The sequence below is a fragment of the Eutrigla gurnardus genome (genome assembly GCF_963514095.1).
Source record: "Eutrigla gurnardus genome assembly, chromosome: 7".
NCBI lineage: Eukaryota > Metazoa > Chordata > Actinopteri > Perciformes > Triglidae > Eutrigla > Eutrigla gurnardus.
The window spans coordinates 24,506,674-24,523,127 of NC_139921.1; the positions used below are offsets into that span (position 1 = coordinate 24,506,674).

Consider the following 16,454-nt stretch of genomic DNA (forward strand, 5'->3'; position numbering starts at 1 on the left):
TAATATGGCAGCACATGCCTCTGTTGGGTGCACACCTACTTTAATTGAGCCCCCACCTTTAAACTGGTTATGTTGGTGACCTCCTTCTGCCTCCACCACCGCCTTGTGTTTGTATAGTTGTCTCCTTTGTTTCACGCTCCCCCCCCAGGACTCTTTTAAACTGTGATTCTAAACTGAATGTTATCAACAGGATCTGTTCCCGGTTTCGGGGTAATTACCACATTGACTGTGTTGTGCCCCACCAAAACCTGTAGTGTTGTTCCCACTTCACACTGGGTGGTGGTAATGAGACTGAGCCCATCTGTGAATTTGAATGGGTCCACGGAGTCTCGGTCACAATGGTCTAAATAATAATACATTGTATTTATGGGCGCCTTTCACTCCACTCAAGGATACCTTACGTGTACAAATAATACGAATAAAAACAGGTACACAACCGTAAAAACGGACCAAACATAAACACAAAAACATCGACAGATAATGCATTTGTAATTGTGTAAATGTAAAGGTTTAACCAGCAAACGTATAAAGCTTGATTCTCCTAATCTCTTCTTTTATTTACATGGTTAAATCAATTCAACTAAGTACGTTTACTCAAACGCTGTGCACACAATGTTCAGCTTTACTTGAGTCGGCCATTTCTTCGACTACATTTCAGAGGCAAATATTGGTACTATTTACACCAGGTGTACATGACAGCTCAATGTAAGCCTGGTTGCTTTACGGATGATTTCACGTACAAAACTATCCATTTTATTAACATATGATCCATTGTACCCAATGCTACATGAAGTAGCATTAGCCCCTGTGTGTACATTATAATGCTACGTAGGCTACATATCAATGTGGGCTATATCACACATTAAATAATAAATGTAACTGCATGAGTGGCCTACTTTTACCTCAAATGACATTAAAGATGATTCTGTACTCTTGCTGAAGCAGCATTCGTGAGTGTAGGCCCTTATCATGGTATAATGGAGTATTTTTTGTATACTTTTACTTCAGAAAACACCTCTTCCACCAGGCCTCCTGCTCTTTTAAACCGGACACGACAGAAAACAACTTCCTTGGTATTTTTCTTTGAAGGTGTTGATGTTGCTCACTTTATAATGATTAGATATAATACTCTTCTTCGTCTCTTGTTTATCTCGACGGGTCAAAGTTCACCTTTTCATCACATTCAACTCAAACAAACCCCCTCACTTCATACAATGTTCTGGAAATTTGCCGCGGCCCTCTTTTTTTTTTTTTTTTTTTTTTTTACTTCTTTCTTTTTTTTTCACAAAATGATAGTCGACTTGTCCAATCGCGGCTCAGGTGGAAGCTTGTCCCCGCCCCCTTTTTGGCTCGTGGAGGTGCCTGGACTAATCAGCGCTCGCCTCCGGGTGTTCAGCCATTTTGTAAGAAAATCAAGCAAGTCTGCCGCCCTACCTTCGCTTCAGACCTGCAGTTTTTTTCTTGTGCAATGGACGGGTAAGTGAAAAAGAACCACACTTACACTCATTTTAACACGGAAACACCGCCGTGGGATCTGTTTCCACACGTCGGTTCGCTTAGTAGACCGTTTTAATCCAGCCGGCTGCTTCACTTTACCGTTTAACCGGGAAAGTTTGAAACAGTTTTTTTCTTCTCTCCCATCAAAACATGCAACAGTTAGCAGCCGCGTATGCTAACTAGCAGCTACCGCTAACAAACGTTAGTTATGCGTTTGTATTATCGTGTTATGCGAGCGGGACTACCGATAAGTGAACGTTAATGTCACTTTAAAGAGAGTTGTGGTTTGAATACACTTTATTACATTTTTTTAACGGATAAAAAAAGTGGCGACACTCGTTAGCTAGCGCGTACAGTACGTAACGGTGCTAACTACCTTGGTAACTTGGGTTTGAGTGCTAGCTAAGGCAACGTGTCTCATTTCCGCATTCATTTGTCTGCGGAGTGCCAGGGCCATGTTGAAGATGTGTGGCCTGAACATTCCCGTTGATTGAAGCAGGGACTTCTGTATACGTACTTATTTTAAACAGGGTAGGATGTTTTAATCAAGTGTGTTTTTTAGCCTTTCGATCAGCTGAATTCGACAGTTTAAGGGATTTTCAACCCCCAAAACAACTCGACGTAGATTTGGCCGTTGGAGAGTTGTATTATGACTTGTTCGTAATGCTAACTCTAAGTTTGCTCCTATGTTTTGCCTCTACAGCCGCCTAGACGCTGACTTGTACCCTCTGGGAGCCGGCTACGTCCCTGAAATCGAGTAAGTACTTTGTTTGTTTGTGTGTATTTTCGCACAGCTGACTTGAGCTCGAATTATTAAGTTTATTTTTGATACATTTATGAATTTCAAGCTTCATAAATGACTATATCATCATATCATAAAAAGGCTACCATCATTTTGTGTTAATAAATACCGAGTTTATACAGTGTGGACTAATCATGGATTGTGGTTTGTTTTTTGTTTTTTTTACTTCCTGTATAATTATGGTGTTTCTTTCTCTTTCACAGCAGTGTCCATGACATATCAGTTGGCACAAAGGTAGGCAGTTTTTGAGTAATCTTCTCTTTGCAGCTCTGCATCTTTCTCACTTTTCCTTGTCTCACCGGCCAGACTTTATTATTATTATTATTATTATTATTATTATTATAGTCTTTATTTAACCAGGTTTTTCCCATTGAGATCCAAGATCTCTTTTGCAAGAGAGACCTGGCCTGGTCACGACAGGATGTTAAAGTGTGTGTCGTTAAGTAAAGCCCCTGACATGGTCTTTGCCAAGTAAATACTGTAGTTGTACATGTATGAGTGGCGTTGCTTGTGATACTCAATGGATCGCCTGTAGGTGTTGTAGTTTAATATATATATATATATAATATATAATATGCATGTGCGTGTGGGATAATTGGATTTACCTCCTCCATCAAAGTAGCTTTGAGATCAGTTGAGTAGTTTTCATTGCATTTATTCCTGTGACAGGGATGTTCCCCAGCAGCCAAATACATTTTTAGGCAATGGTGGTTTGAGAGATTTTCAGTGGAAATGGAAAATAACTGTACAGGCACTGGGGACTCGAGTCACATAGTCTGTCAGTTCGCAAGAGCTTCCTCTATAATTACAGAACTGCTGTCCAAAGCCATTTTTCATGTGTAATGAGTTTTCAGTTGCCGACTGGCTCTCTTTTTTTAAAGATTGATTATATACAATGGTCAGCACATATAGGTTGCAGCTCATTTCTAGACTGTGGACATGGAATATTTGATAATTCAATTTGAATAGACTATCTGAGGGGTGGGGCTTTGTTTTCCTGTTTCTGGTGGCTTGTGCTGCAGCAGGGAAATGAAACTTCCTGTTGTTTGTTTTGTGTGTTCCTTAATAGCATGTTGGCCCCACTGGAATGTTAAGAAAGCAGCCGAATCCTGCCTGGCGCTTGATATTTATTCAGCTTTGTTTCTAGCACAGGACTCAACAAACACTAGTGAAACAAATCCACAAAGCATTGTCTGTTTTTAACTTTTCCACCGATGTTGTATGCTTATGTAACTGGAATAACAGCCATGTTTTGCATGTTTGTGTGCGCAAACGTGTTTAAGGAGGAGCACATTTGTTTTCAGCAAACTGCCAGTTGTTAACTTGCGTACCCAATAAAAATGCCTGCCTCAGTGATCCTTGGTAACAGTGCCTGGTGCAGATATGTGTAGGAGGAGTAATTGAACTCAAGTTAGGGCTGTAGCCATTCCGCCTCAACTGTCTTCATCCTCCAGGCCAAAGGTCTTTTCACTGTTTAAACAAGCACTGTGATGCACACACCCGTAACTGGGACACACCCCACCCCCTCTATTCATTACTGTAAGGCCTGTTGTTTTTCCAACATGTAAACAATCCTCAGTTTTAATGGCTGCTGAACGCTACTCAAGATTTGATTTCCCCATGTGACTTTTTTCCCTTCTCCTTTTGAACCTTGGTGTTTAATGGATTTGATGTATTGTGGTAATGATGATGCTGAGTTATGGAGCTCTGCCTTGCTGGAATCTGTAATTATTCCGTCTGGGCAGAGCGTCTGGCATTCCGCGGTCACATTCCTATCTCCCCCCTCCAGCCCCGGGAGGCACAGCTCCCTGCCCCCTCTCCGGAGGCTGATCACATGGCTGTACCTGTGCTCTTCCCCTTTGTGTTTTACTGAGAGATTACCACCCACCCACTCTCCCAGAGTCCTAAATAAGGTCGCTTGGAGACGTCGACTCAAGTACAAATTAATCATGTCAGATTTAGTTTCCTTATAAGATAATAATATGTTTCCCTCCCAAATGCTGCAAAAGCCCCCATACGCTCCCTTTTCTCCCACATCCGTTTGATGCAATGCAAACCAGGTGTGATGTGGTGTACAGGGCAGGGAAATTGCTCGCAGTCCATGTTCCCTTTTCTAAAATTAAGTTCAAGGCAGGCCATTGTCAGCGAACAGTTTCAGCATGTGGGCCAGTAATGTGTCATCATTTCCTCACTGAAGGTTACTATTATACCGTCAGCGCCCCGAGCGAACAAAAGATGTGAACAAGTCAATACGCGTTTAGTGGGTTTTTGTTGGAAAATGGGTTTGGCACCGTGTTGGAGTCGACTACCAAACCAGTTTCAAGCTCTTATTTTTCTTTGCTTTGTAACTTAACTTTGTGCTGCACTGCACAATAACCGCACTCCCTCCAAAAGCGCTGGGCGTATTCTTCAGTCATTTGTTAGACAATCCCCTGTGTGCTATAGACTGCCTTAGCTCTGTGGTTATTTTTAGAATGAGGAAGCAGGGGTGGGGGACAGCAACCATCAGTCCCCAGAAGGAAGTTGAGCAAAACTCTGGAACCAGGCCTGATCTCGCTGCTCTTCCTGTTTGGAGCCAGTCTGCTGACTGATAATGTGACATTGCCCAGCCACAAGCATCGAGTTAGACGAGAGTCACTTCCTTCATTTCCTCATGGCTTGCATCTGGCCCTGTCCTGTTTATCTAGCAAAAAAATGTTTTTTTTTACATTTTCTTCTCACCAGCTAGAACACAGCACACTCTTTAGCCATTAATGTTTTAACCAATCATTACCATTTAAAAAAACCCTACTTTTTGGCCTTTTTTTCCTCATCTTGTCAGAGACTGCACCTCAGTCATCTTAGCTCAGTGATTGCCTGCCATGTATGCATTCCATTTATGTAGTTTTGAACCTTTGCCAAAGTAGGAGGGCCCCTGATCCTGAAGTTAAGAGGCATAGGAATGTCTCTAAGTTGATGAATTCAGATAGCAGACCGTGTGGGCCTCCGAGAGAGAGTAAACGGCTCAGCCAAACCATCTGGAAGTCAAAGGGTAGTTTATTCTACTGCGTACAGTGTTGTGCTCACATGGCAACTAACTCAGTACCCCACACCATCCCTTTTAGTGTTCCCCCTCGGATCACCTCATTCCTGCCCTCATGAGTAGACTTTGCAGCCTGACTGGAACCCCCACCACCTTGCATAATTTAAAGGCCAAGATTCACAAGGTGGAGTAGAATGCTAGCAAACCTGCATGACTGGTTGCTGTTAAAACGCTCTAGGGCTCTTCAAATCCCAGAGAGTCCTCGGGGCTCCATATGTGTGTGTGCTGCCGTGTAACAATGCCCCTAGTCTCAGCCAGAACAGGACCGGCATTGTAGACTGTTGCAGAGCTTAGGCTGCTGAGCCACTTCTTGTGACTGCTGTACTTCATCTCGCACAACCACAAACTCGCACACAACCATGAGAACAGCTCTGAAACGGCACTTTATATCTACTAGAGCGAGAGGACAGACACGGCTGTTTCACCAGACAGTGAGCTAGTGTGGGCTGGGAGTATCTCCATCTTGTCTACCAATCCAGAGGGCTTTAGTGTGTTATCCATCCTCCTAATACTGAATTATGAGATGATGGGTTGTTCCTAGTGACGGCTGCTGTCAAGCGAAGCTGTTCCTGCTGACTGGTGTGCTTCACGCTGAGTTGTAGCCTTTCCCACTTGAGTGTGATTGGTGTTATAAATTGATAATTCGGCACATTGCCCCGGGGTCAGAAATAATAGCGGTATGTGACTTTAGATGAGGTTAAGTACTAGAAATGACTCTTTAAGCAGAGTATAAAATGGATTGTGATGGCATGATTATGATGAGAAGTCGGATATCTTTGCTGACAAGCTCGTTCATTTAATTCTTCCTGTTGAGAAAGGTGGGGTGCTTCTCAAGTGGGTTTGCTGAATCCTCTTTTGGCTATCAGATTACTCCTGCTTTATCACACAATGGCTCAGTAATATGAGAGCTGTGCTCTCCACCTGCTATGCCGGCCCTCATTGGTGAATGCAATGAAGTGAACCATTGTTCTTGTCTCTTTTCTGCAGAGGGGATCCGACGAACTCTTTTCTTCCTGCATATCCAACGGGCCCTATATCATGAACTCAGGTAGGGGGGTTGCCATGGAAGGGTGAATCCCTTTTTTTTTTTATTGAAGTACTTGTCGTTTGTGTTGGTCTGTGTTGCCATGGTGATCAATCCATTATTCAAGAAGAACCAGAGCCTTCTGTTCCCTCCCTGATCGTATCTGCTTCTGTTTTTTCTTTTTTTCTTGCAGCCAATGGCAACGACAGCAAAAAATTCAAAGGTGACGTCCGCAGTCCTGGTGTTCCGTCACGCGTGGTCCATGTACGCAAGCTGCCCAATGACATAAACGAGGCTGAAGTTATTAGCCTGGGACTGCCCTTTGGGAAGGTCACGAATTTGCTGATGCTGAAAGGGAAAAACCAGGTAAGGACTGATGGATGCAGGTCTGCTCACAAAACCTGTTACTTGCCCTCCTGGGTGAAATGTGTCTTCGGGCTTCTGTCCTGACCAGATCATTGTGACAATGACTCTTTTTTTTTTTTTTAACACATCACAATTCTACTCACTGAGATTCATTTTTAGAATGTCTTCATTATTTCCCATTTTCTTTTACCTGTTCTGTGTCGAAACAAATGCATCTTTTTGCTAAAAACCAGAAGATAATGGACAGTAAAAAGCTCATAATGAGGATATAACGGACCTGTTAAATTATTATGAATGCTTACTAAACGTTGCCTCAGAGTTGCACCTTTTTTTAACATGTGATGGGCAGAAAAATGTAGTAATATTCTCTCATCCTTCCCTACAGGCATTCTTAGAAATGACCAGCGAGGAGTGTGCACAGACGATGGTGAGCTACTACTCCTCCGTCACCCCCGTCATCAGAAGCCACCCCATTTACATGCAATACTCCACCCATAAGGAGCTCAAGACGGACAACTCCCCCAATCAAGTGGTAAGGATCTGCTCTCAGACACACACACTTGCTTTTCAACTGTTGGGATTTTAATTTACTCTAGTCATTGCTAGAGCTGTGGTGTCCTTTAATTAATTTTTATCAGTGCAATGTAATGTTTGTGGGGATTTCATAAGTTATAGTTTAAATATGGCAACTGTATCACCTACATTCAATCATTCATTTTATTTGCGTACTTCTCTGCATCATACTGAGAATGTCCTCTTTCTTTTTCCTATAGCGTGCCCAGGCCGCTCTGCAGGCAGTCAATGCACTGCATGGAGGTGGGATGGGAAGCATGGCCATTCCTGCAGATGTAGCTAGCATGGGGGGGGGAGCGGGGTCCCAGAGCCCTGTGCTCCGAGTCATCGTGGAAAACCTCTTCTACCCCGTCACCCTGGATGTATTACACCAGGTACGGGCAGTTTTTGTCATTTCTATAAACAAATAAAAAGCAGTAAAACAGAAAAAATTAGCAACCTTCTTGTAAATTTTGATAAATCCTTGCTGTTGAATTTAACTCTTTACTCTTGAGATGCAAATATATTCTGTTTGCTTATTATCCATACAGTTTTAATGAAAATGTGTGTTTTGATGTCTGCCCCTCCCAGATTTTCTCTAAATTCGGCACTGTGCTGAAGATCATCACTTTCACCAAGAACAACCAATTCCAGGCTCTGATCCAGTATGCCGATGGCTTGACGGCTCAGCACGCCAAACTGGTAAGACTGGTATCACGAATGCTTTTTGTCACGCCACTGTTGCAGTTAGGGTTTGAGGTTCAGTGCAAACATTATCCGACCAATTGATCCAACACAAAACTGTTGTTAAAATCACCAGTGTCAAACGCATGACGCGTCATTTAATTCTCCGATATCGTTCTCAGTCTCTGGATGGACAGAACATCTACAATGCCTGCTGTACCCTGAGAATCAGCTTCTCCAAGCTCACCAGCCTCAATGTCAAGTATAACAACGACAAGAGCCGGGATTACACCCGACCAGACCTCCCCACTGCAGACTCACAGCCCTCCCTTGACCACCAGACCATGGCAGCTGCAGCATTTGGTAAGATTGGGGCGTGATTGGAAGAACAGTGTACCCACAGGGGCTCAAGAGTATTAACAATGCATTGAATTTAATCTCAAAATAAGGCCTTTTAAAGGAGTTGGATTTAGTTTACATTGACGTGTGTGAGACCTCTGGTGCAAATCAGTCCGAGCAGAGAATTAAAATGCATTCTAAACGGTATTTTAAAGTATTAACTGATCATTACTGCAATTACACATTTGATTTTTGTTCTTATTTTTGTTCTATTGTCTTTGTTCCTTCTTGTCCCAGCTGCTCCGGGCTTAATCTCAGCCTCTCCTTATGGTGGCGCTCATGCCTTCCCCCCAGCATTTGCCATCCAGCAGGCATCCGGTCAGTTCACAAACCTTCTTTTACCCTACCATTAATTTCATATTTTGGAAATATATGAATAATGTTGGCATCAAGGCTGGTGCTATATTTACCTCACCAGATCCCATTTTCAGGCAGACAGCAATAAGTAAAAGTGAAGGTGATTTTATGTATCCATTAGGCCTGACGATGCCTGGTATTCCCGGCCTGGGGGCCCTGGGTGTGGGCCATGGCGGCATGGCAGCCGCCGCCGCCGCCGCTAGCCGACTCGGCCTGTCGGGGCTCACTGCCTCGGGGGGGCACCACGTCTTATTGGTCAGCAATCTGAACCCTGAGGTCAGTAGATTCAAACTATTCACTCGACTTAACAGTTCTACATCCAGCAGTGCTTTAAATGTGACAGTGACATCATAGACCTGGATTTGTTTGCTCTCCCATCCCCCCCACTCCCCCATCCCCATGTGATCAGATAACCTCTGTTTTTAACGAGAAGGGGGTCGTCCAGTCAAACGTCTTCTCTTTCAGGACCTCTCTGTTTGACCAAACCTGCTGCATTTCTGACCTGCCACTTTGCTCACTGTGAATTTTAAGTTTATTCAAAACACTAACTTCTTTTTTTTTTTTTTTTTTTTAAACTTACCATTTCATATCTTCATTTTTGTCCGTTAGTTGAAATCATTCTTGAGTTGTTGGAGAGACAATATTACTTTTCTTGGTATTTTTTTAAAAGTAATACACCCATGTCCATGATTTAGGTCATTCCTATATAGTGAGTAGAATGTATAGTCTGTCACACTCATTACATTTATTGTAGTTTTGTAGTCCTTACATTAAGCGTGTTAATTTGAATATCGGCTTTTAAACCAGGATTATTAAAATTGACATTCAGATTTGACTGTTTTTTATTCTAATGTACTTTTAAATCTCTACAAACATAGCCTGTAAATCAAAGTACATATTGTCTCTGCCTTTTTCTGTATTTCATTGTTAATCTTTTTTTCTCTTCTTTTTCTCCTAGTGTTCCCATAGTGAAGTGCATTTTAATTTAGCCAGTTCTACTGTCTGAAGCACTACATTTCTTTGTGTATACTGACCTTGTTTTTTACTTCCTTGTTTCTCTCTCTTCTTTCTGTCCCCCCCTCCCTCTTTGTTTTAAATCCCCCTCACCTCTACTCTTGCCAACTGACTGCACGCCCCACAACCAATTGTTCCCTCTGTCCTCCCCTCTGCCATTCCTCTGTTACTACAACCCCTCTTTCTTCCACCCACCCTCTTCCTCCCCCAATCCATCATCCCAAATTTGCACACCACCTTAATTTAAAACGCAACAAAAACACAACATTGGCACCTCATTGGTCCCCCTCATCATCTGCCCTACACTCCCTTCTTCCCTCCTCTCTCATGCTGTTTGACTCCTCTCCTCCTCCTCCTCCTCTTCATCGTCTTCGTCCCTCATGCCTCTCCTTCCTCCATGGTACTGTGGCCTTCCTGTGGACCTCGCTGCCTGTGGCCTGCGGACATGTCCCGACTCCACTCCACTGTCCTCCACTCCGCTCCGTCTCTTTTCCCCTGTCCCCTGTTCCCTATCCCCCTTTGGCCCCATGTCCCGCTGCTCCCCCTGCTGTCTCTAAAGAGCGTTACGCCACACTGCCTCTTTATTCTTTTCGGTACGTTATCATCCTTTCATCTCCTTTTTTTATTACTACTGTTACCTGGCAAGGTGGGCATGTCTTGTCTCATGTTGTTGGCTTTGTTTTTTAACCGCTGATGGCTCGGCATCAGGCTACAGGGGCTATGAAGGGTGGGGGTGTCTGTTTGTACTGGGGGTTTGTATGACCTGATTTTGGTTGTTGTGGGTTTGTGTGAGGAAAGTGAGGTGAGAGTCACATAAAGCTGCAGCATTTCATTTCTAACGGCAGTGGTTTACTGTCTATGGGCAAAGAACATTAACGTCATTCATCTTCAAAGAGCGCGGCCCCTTAATGGAAATATTGCCTCACTAAATGGAAACGGGGATCATTTTTGTTTTGGGTGTGAGCCGGGAATCTAAATTCTAAAGCATCACCCTCAGGAAGAGGATAAAAGTCAACACTTTATTTGGTTCTGCACGCTCCAATCTTAAGCCACGACATTTCAGGAAATCTCATTTTTGTTGAGTTTATTTTTTCCTGCGTTTGCCTCGAGTCGCACAGCAATAGAACAGACGTACACACATGAAATGCTGCTGCTTTTTAGTGATCGTGAGTTGACATATCCCTTGGATTATGTCACCATATTTTATTTTTGCGGTTTGTCTCAGTTTCTCTTATGTAGGTATGTGCATGTTTAGTTTACATCTGCATGTCATTCTTTTAAGCCCTCGAGTTGTTCAAGTAATCAACCTTTTCTTCACTGTAGAGGGATCAAACCAATCAAAACCACTAATTTAACTACTCTTGATTTATTTTTTTACCTTCAAATCACTACCTCTCCCTTCTCAACCATTATAGCTCACAGCATCTGTGTAATTCTAATCTCAGAGGGCTCATGTAGGATTAGTTGTAGAGATCCCATGCAGAATTGAACGTAAAATGAGTAGAGTAGCCTTAAAATGACTTGGTACTCAGACGGTGTTTATTAATTAGCAATATGAATGTCCCTGTTGTGATGGTTTACATTGTTTTTGTTGCCGTGTCTGACTGTGTGGCTCCTGTTAAGGCTGTGTTCTTCATTGCGCTTGTATCGTGACCCCTTCCTCTTCCTCCCCAGGTGTGTACGGCGATGTGATGAGAGTGAAGATCCTCTTTAATAAAAAGGAGAATGCTCTGATCCAGATGTCTGACAGCACACAGGCTCAGCTAGGTAGCTACACTCGCCATCTTTCCTTTCATCCCGTTGACTTCACACTGTTGAGTCAAATGAATTAACGTTGTCCGTGTCTCTCAGCTATGAGCCACCTGAACGGCCAGCGTCTTCACGGCAGGGCCATGCGCGTGACGTCCTCCAAACACACCACAGTGCAGCTTCCCCGAGAAGGCCACGAGGACCAGGGGCTCACCAAGGACTACAGCAACTCACCGCTGCATCGCTTCAAGAAGCCCGGCTCCAAAAACTACTCCAACATCTTCCCACCCTCGGCAACACTCCACCTCTCCAACATACCGTGAGTGCTGCCGCAGGAGCCTCATTTTCATTCCCACTCTCCCCGGCAGCTTTTGTGCCGTAAGCTTTTTCCTTTGCAGCCCTGACTCATTCTTTTCTATATTTAGTGCTTGGATTTAGTAGTTGTGACAGTGTTTTCTGAATCCTTAGATTTGAATCAGGCTTCTTGTTTCACAATGCTGTTGAATAAACAGGCAAATGAGGAAAAAGGACTGCAAACTCACAAATGCTTTATGTTAATCCATTCCTCCTCTGCTCTCAGGCCGTCTGTGGTGGAGGATGACCTCAGGAGGCTTTTTGCCAGCTCAGGAGCCACAGTCAAGGCCTTCAAGTTCTTTCAGTAAGTCTCAGTCCAGTCACTCCTCTTTTCTTCAATTGTTGGGTCCTTACGGGTTTCTTTCTTCTGATTATTGTTTCATTTCTGGATAAGATGTTCTGTAAAGCACATCTGTCACAACATAGCAAAGGGCAAGCAAATCTCAGAAAACCAGGCTCTTTTAAAAACACATTGTTCCCTCTTTATTCAACAGGAAAGACCGCAAGATGGCCCTGATCCAGATGGGCTCAGTCGAGGAGGCAATCGAGTCCCTCATCGAGTTCCACAACCACGATCTGGGAGAGAACCACCACCTTCGAGTGTCCTTCTCAAAGTCTACCATCTGAGTGCCTCTCCTCCTCCCTCCCAAGTCCGTTTCCATCCGAAGGCTGCTTTTTAAGTGGCTTTCAGTGGAAATGACCACCATGACATTCATGGCTGTGTTTCTTTGTAGGATGTTGCTCCCTTCACCGTTCCCCCACGTCAATAGGTTTATTTGATTGTGCTTCCAAGTCACCAAAACTTTCTTTTAATTTACAGTTTCACAAACGGTCAATTCAACGTAAAATACAAGAGATTTTAAATTGAAGCAAATATGGATATATCCTCTTGCCACACACAAATTGATTGATTGCCATTCTACATTTGTTTTTATATGATTTAGTCCCGTTAAATTGGCCCAAAAAAGACAAAAAAACCCTACATGCCTCAGTATGTTGGACTTTTCCACTAGGGGGCGTCGTTTCCTCTTCCCTTTTGTGACGCTCAGCGATACTCGTGCCGTTAATGATGTAAACGCTGCCCACGTATTGGAGCAAGTGTAATGCGACGAGGTCCAAACTCAGGAATCAGTAAGTGGAATGTCAAGTCTTTCTGGTTCCAGTTCAGGACGGCTTCTTGGTACTCGAACCCTTTAATTAATTTGAAATGTAGGCGGGGCCTTGGGGAAAAGAGCAACATTCTGCAATTAAACATTTTGATGTTGGAGGTAAAGTAGGGGCAGCTGATGAACAGTCACTTTAGACCAAATCACAAAGAAAAGAAGACACCCTCCACCAGACGCTCATGTGGATGAATCCACACCAGACACACTTCAGCATTCCCTTTACTATGATAGTAGTGTGGATATATCTATGTGTGTGTATGTGTGCCTTTTTTTTAAAGCCACTTTCAACCTGTTTGGCCAGTTAGAAACAACGGTTTGATACAAAGGATTTTCTCTCTTTTTGTTTTCCCCCCCAAACATGAATACAGTATCCATTTAGATTTTTATCTACCTGCCTATTTGCTTCGGGGATCCGTACCACTATGTGAAATCTGGATGCTTTTTCCTTTCATATCCGTATCTACGTCGCGTGCCTTACTTTGCCCCGACCACATTGCCTTAAGCATCGTTCTGGATTTATTTGAGAAGACGTGGCTCGCTCTCTCTTCATGCCTTTTGGTATGTACCAGCATTGTTAAAATCGGGGGGGGGAAGTGGCTCATTCAATCTTCGGTTTCTTAAAAACAAAATGTTTATCCTGGGATTTGTATGCATATATCCCCATTCCATGTACGTAGAAACTATGAATGTACGTCAGTTAGGTGCCTAATATCTTGCTAGGTGATGTAGCGCTGTTAGGTGTAGCAGGACGTCGCGCTGTATGCAGCCTTCCTGTCTTACAGTCCCCATTCACCTCCATGTAGTCCTCTCCCTACGGACCGGGGTGTTTGGTGGCGTCATTTAACCATATTATGTTCATTTATATGTAAACACCTATATATTCATTTATCTTTTCTTTTAATTGTTAGCATTTACATGTGTATCACTGCGAAGCTTAATGGGTGCTTATGTGTAGAGGCTGGGTTGATCGTTCCCACAGTGCCTTGTGTTTTATAATCCGAGGCTGAAACACGTTGTGGCCGGGGTCGGTTGTCCTTTCTTACTGGTGTTCAGGTGATTTCTCTGCCTGGTCTGCGGCGATGCCTTAACCCCGTTTATTCAGGTGACCTACCTGTGAGAGGGCGGCTCTGAGACATCAACAGCACTGTCTTAAAAACCCGTTTATTCCCCCTTAAATTCAGGATAGCAGAACCTCGAGGATGGGCCAGCCCTCGCCCGGTCCCGTCTGTTCTTCAGTGCACTTTTCCTCAGTGATCGGTCCACGTTAGCGCCACGCTAGTCTTAACGTCGTCACATTCCTGCGTGCCTCCAGCACCAGCCTCCACCTGTAGGTTTGACCACATACAGATGTGCTCTGTCTCTATTTTTGTAACAGATTATTATGCATGAAGCTTCATGTAGCTACAGGCGGTTATTGCTGTTAAGGACCAAAGTATCTTCTACCCTTGCTGTTGTAGTGATTCCTCTTTTTCCAACAAGTACACGAGGCCTCGTTTCCTTTTCTTTTTTTTTTTCTTGGACAAATGTCACATGAAGTTAATGTTTGGGTATCAGCCTATACTGTATATTGTATCCCATTTGTGTTGGATTGACATTACAAAGAGCTTACTTGGTAGACATTGCTTTAGATGGATACTTATTGAACCACAGTCTTAGCTGTGACGTTGACGGTGTAGAAGGTCGTATGCCTTTCCAGTTTTTGTTTAAAGCTTTTATGTTTCTCTCTTTTATATGGGGGCGGGGTGGGGTTATTATATATGAAGCGGGATTGATGGTTGTATATATTCATGTTTTTGTACCACAATCATTTGGATTATATCCACTTTACGTTCAAAACATGTATATTTTGATAAGACAATAGACCTATTGAGCTCTGCGGAGCTGTAAAAACAAAAAAAACCTTTTGTAACACAAAGACATTAAACCTATCTGAACACAGAAGTGTCTCTGTATGTGCCCCCCCCCCCCCCCCCCCTCCTCCTTTGCCATTCTGTTCTCGTCTCTTGCATCTTCCGCTGCCTTCAATAAATCTTTAGTTTGTTCCTTCTTCCATCTGGCCTCATTTGGTTTCTGCCTCTTCCCTTCTGTCCTGTGGAACTGCTGCTCTGTATCGGTTAACACCTCGTAACACTTTCCACATTCCCATCCTGTTTACTACCGGTGGGTTGTTTAATCCTCGTACTGTGTTTCCAACTTCGTACTCATCCCATCTGAAACTTGACTGACTCATCTGGGCCGAGCTCAGACCGGTTCCAATCCCCTCGACGGGGGGCCGATGACGACTGCAGGACGGGGGTTAATTCGATATGCAACGCTGGATTCTTCCTAGTCTCCGTTATTCTGAATAATCCTCCCCCTGCCCTGCTTTGACCTTTTCAGTTTAGCAGGTCTGCGACTCCGAGGAGATGAGCCTGGTTGCTGTGGAAACGAGTCGCTGTATCTCACAAGATGAATAATTAAGATAAAAACACAACAAGCATGGCTATCAGGCGTATCTGACATCCATGTTTAGCACCGAGTTCCCTGGAGGGGATGTGAGGAGGGAACAGAATCCTCAATGACATTCTAGTTATACACGTCCTCAACCACTAGGGGGAGGTCTTGCTCCTCTGCTTGCACTCGGCTTGTCAGCAGAGGTGACTTTACCTGCCACTCGCACAACGTCAATAGTTAGTGGCTTAATCTCTGGAGTCTGCCTGGGCTTTCTGGCATTATTCCTTCTCTCCCCCCTGACTCCCATACAGAGTGGAGGAGAGGATTAACCTCGGATCTTGCCTTCCTTTAGAGAGGGGACAAACGAGTCCACTGGAGTGTGTTTGTGTCTGAGGGGAGCTGGATTCCAGTTGTATAATCCCAGCTGGTTTTGGAGTGTGGTCTTGTATAGAGTGTGCGCCAACTCGGTGTGAATCCTGCAGAGGAAGGAGCTTCCCTTCTCACTTTGTGCTTGAAGGTCAAAGAGATGCTCGTCTCGTACTTACCGACCCCGACTTCAGGATTCATGATGCAGAAAGATGGTGGAGCGCATCATTTCTCTTTAATGTTGCCCTCTGAGCTATCGGAGCAGTCGCATGTTTGCCAAGATATGTTCAGGTACCCGTTTGAAGGTCTTCTGTGTAGTTAGTCAGGGATCCTCCATGGCAGTCAGGTCGGCGCTTTGATGCCGCTTTGATACCTCAGACCCGTGTTTACTCTTTAGTATTTCACTCTGCAACCCGGAGTAATTTGGAGCAGGGAGCTGCACGGAATCCTCTTTGGGATCTACAGAAAATGCAAAGAGATTGCATAATTGGTTGGAAGGGCAACTCCAAAGTAGAGACGTTCCGAGCGTAGTTTTGTGATGTTTTTGGGTTAACAGATACCAGAAGTCACTGGCACAAGTTTAAAAAGCTGAAAGCTCTGCATGTGCAG

General features: G+C 43.9%; 1 protein-coding gene across 2 annotated transcripts; it reads left to right on the plus strand.

Annotated features, from left to right (window-relative positions):
- Positions 1 to 1,410: 1,410 nt before the first annotated feature.
- On the plus strand, positions 1,411 to 15,093 carry ptbp1a (polypyrimidine tract binding protein 1a). 2 transcript variants are annotated; one of them, XM_084013165.1, is made up of 16 exons: positions 1,411 to 1,476; positions 2,201 to 2,254; positions 2,503 to 2,533; positions 6,369 to 6,429; positions 6,599 to 6,771; positions 7,157 to 7,303; positions 7,545 to 7,718; positions 7,915 to 8,025; positions 8,190 to 8,370; positions 8,644 to 8,724; positions 8,864 to 9,039; positions 10,337 to 10,370; positions 11,452 to 11,544; positions 11,629 to 11,845; positions 12,107 to 12,184; positions 12,375 to 15,093. In XM_084013165.1, the coding sequence occupies exons 1-16, from the start codon at positions 1,469 to 1,471 to the stop codon at positions 12,505 to 12,507; spliced, it is 1,752 nt and encodes a 583-aa protein (XP_083869291.1). In that variant the 5' UTR covers positions 1,411 to 1,468; the 3' UTR covers positions 12,508 to 15,093. The 2 variants fall into 2 exon arrangements, with proteins under 2 accessions (XP_083869291.1, XP_083869290.1); XM_084013164.1 differs by having other exon boundaries at positions 1,412 to 1,476; positions 8,885 to 9,039.
- Positions 15,094 to 16,454: the final 1,361 nt, after the last annotated feature.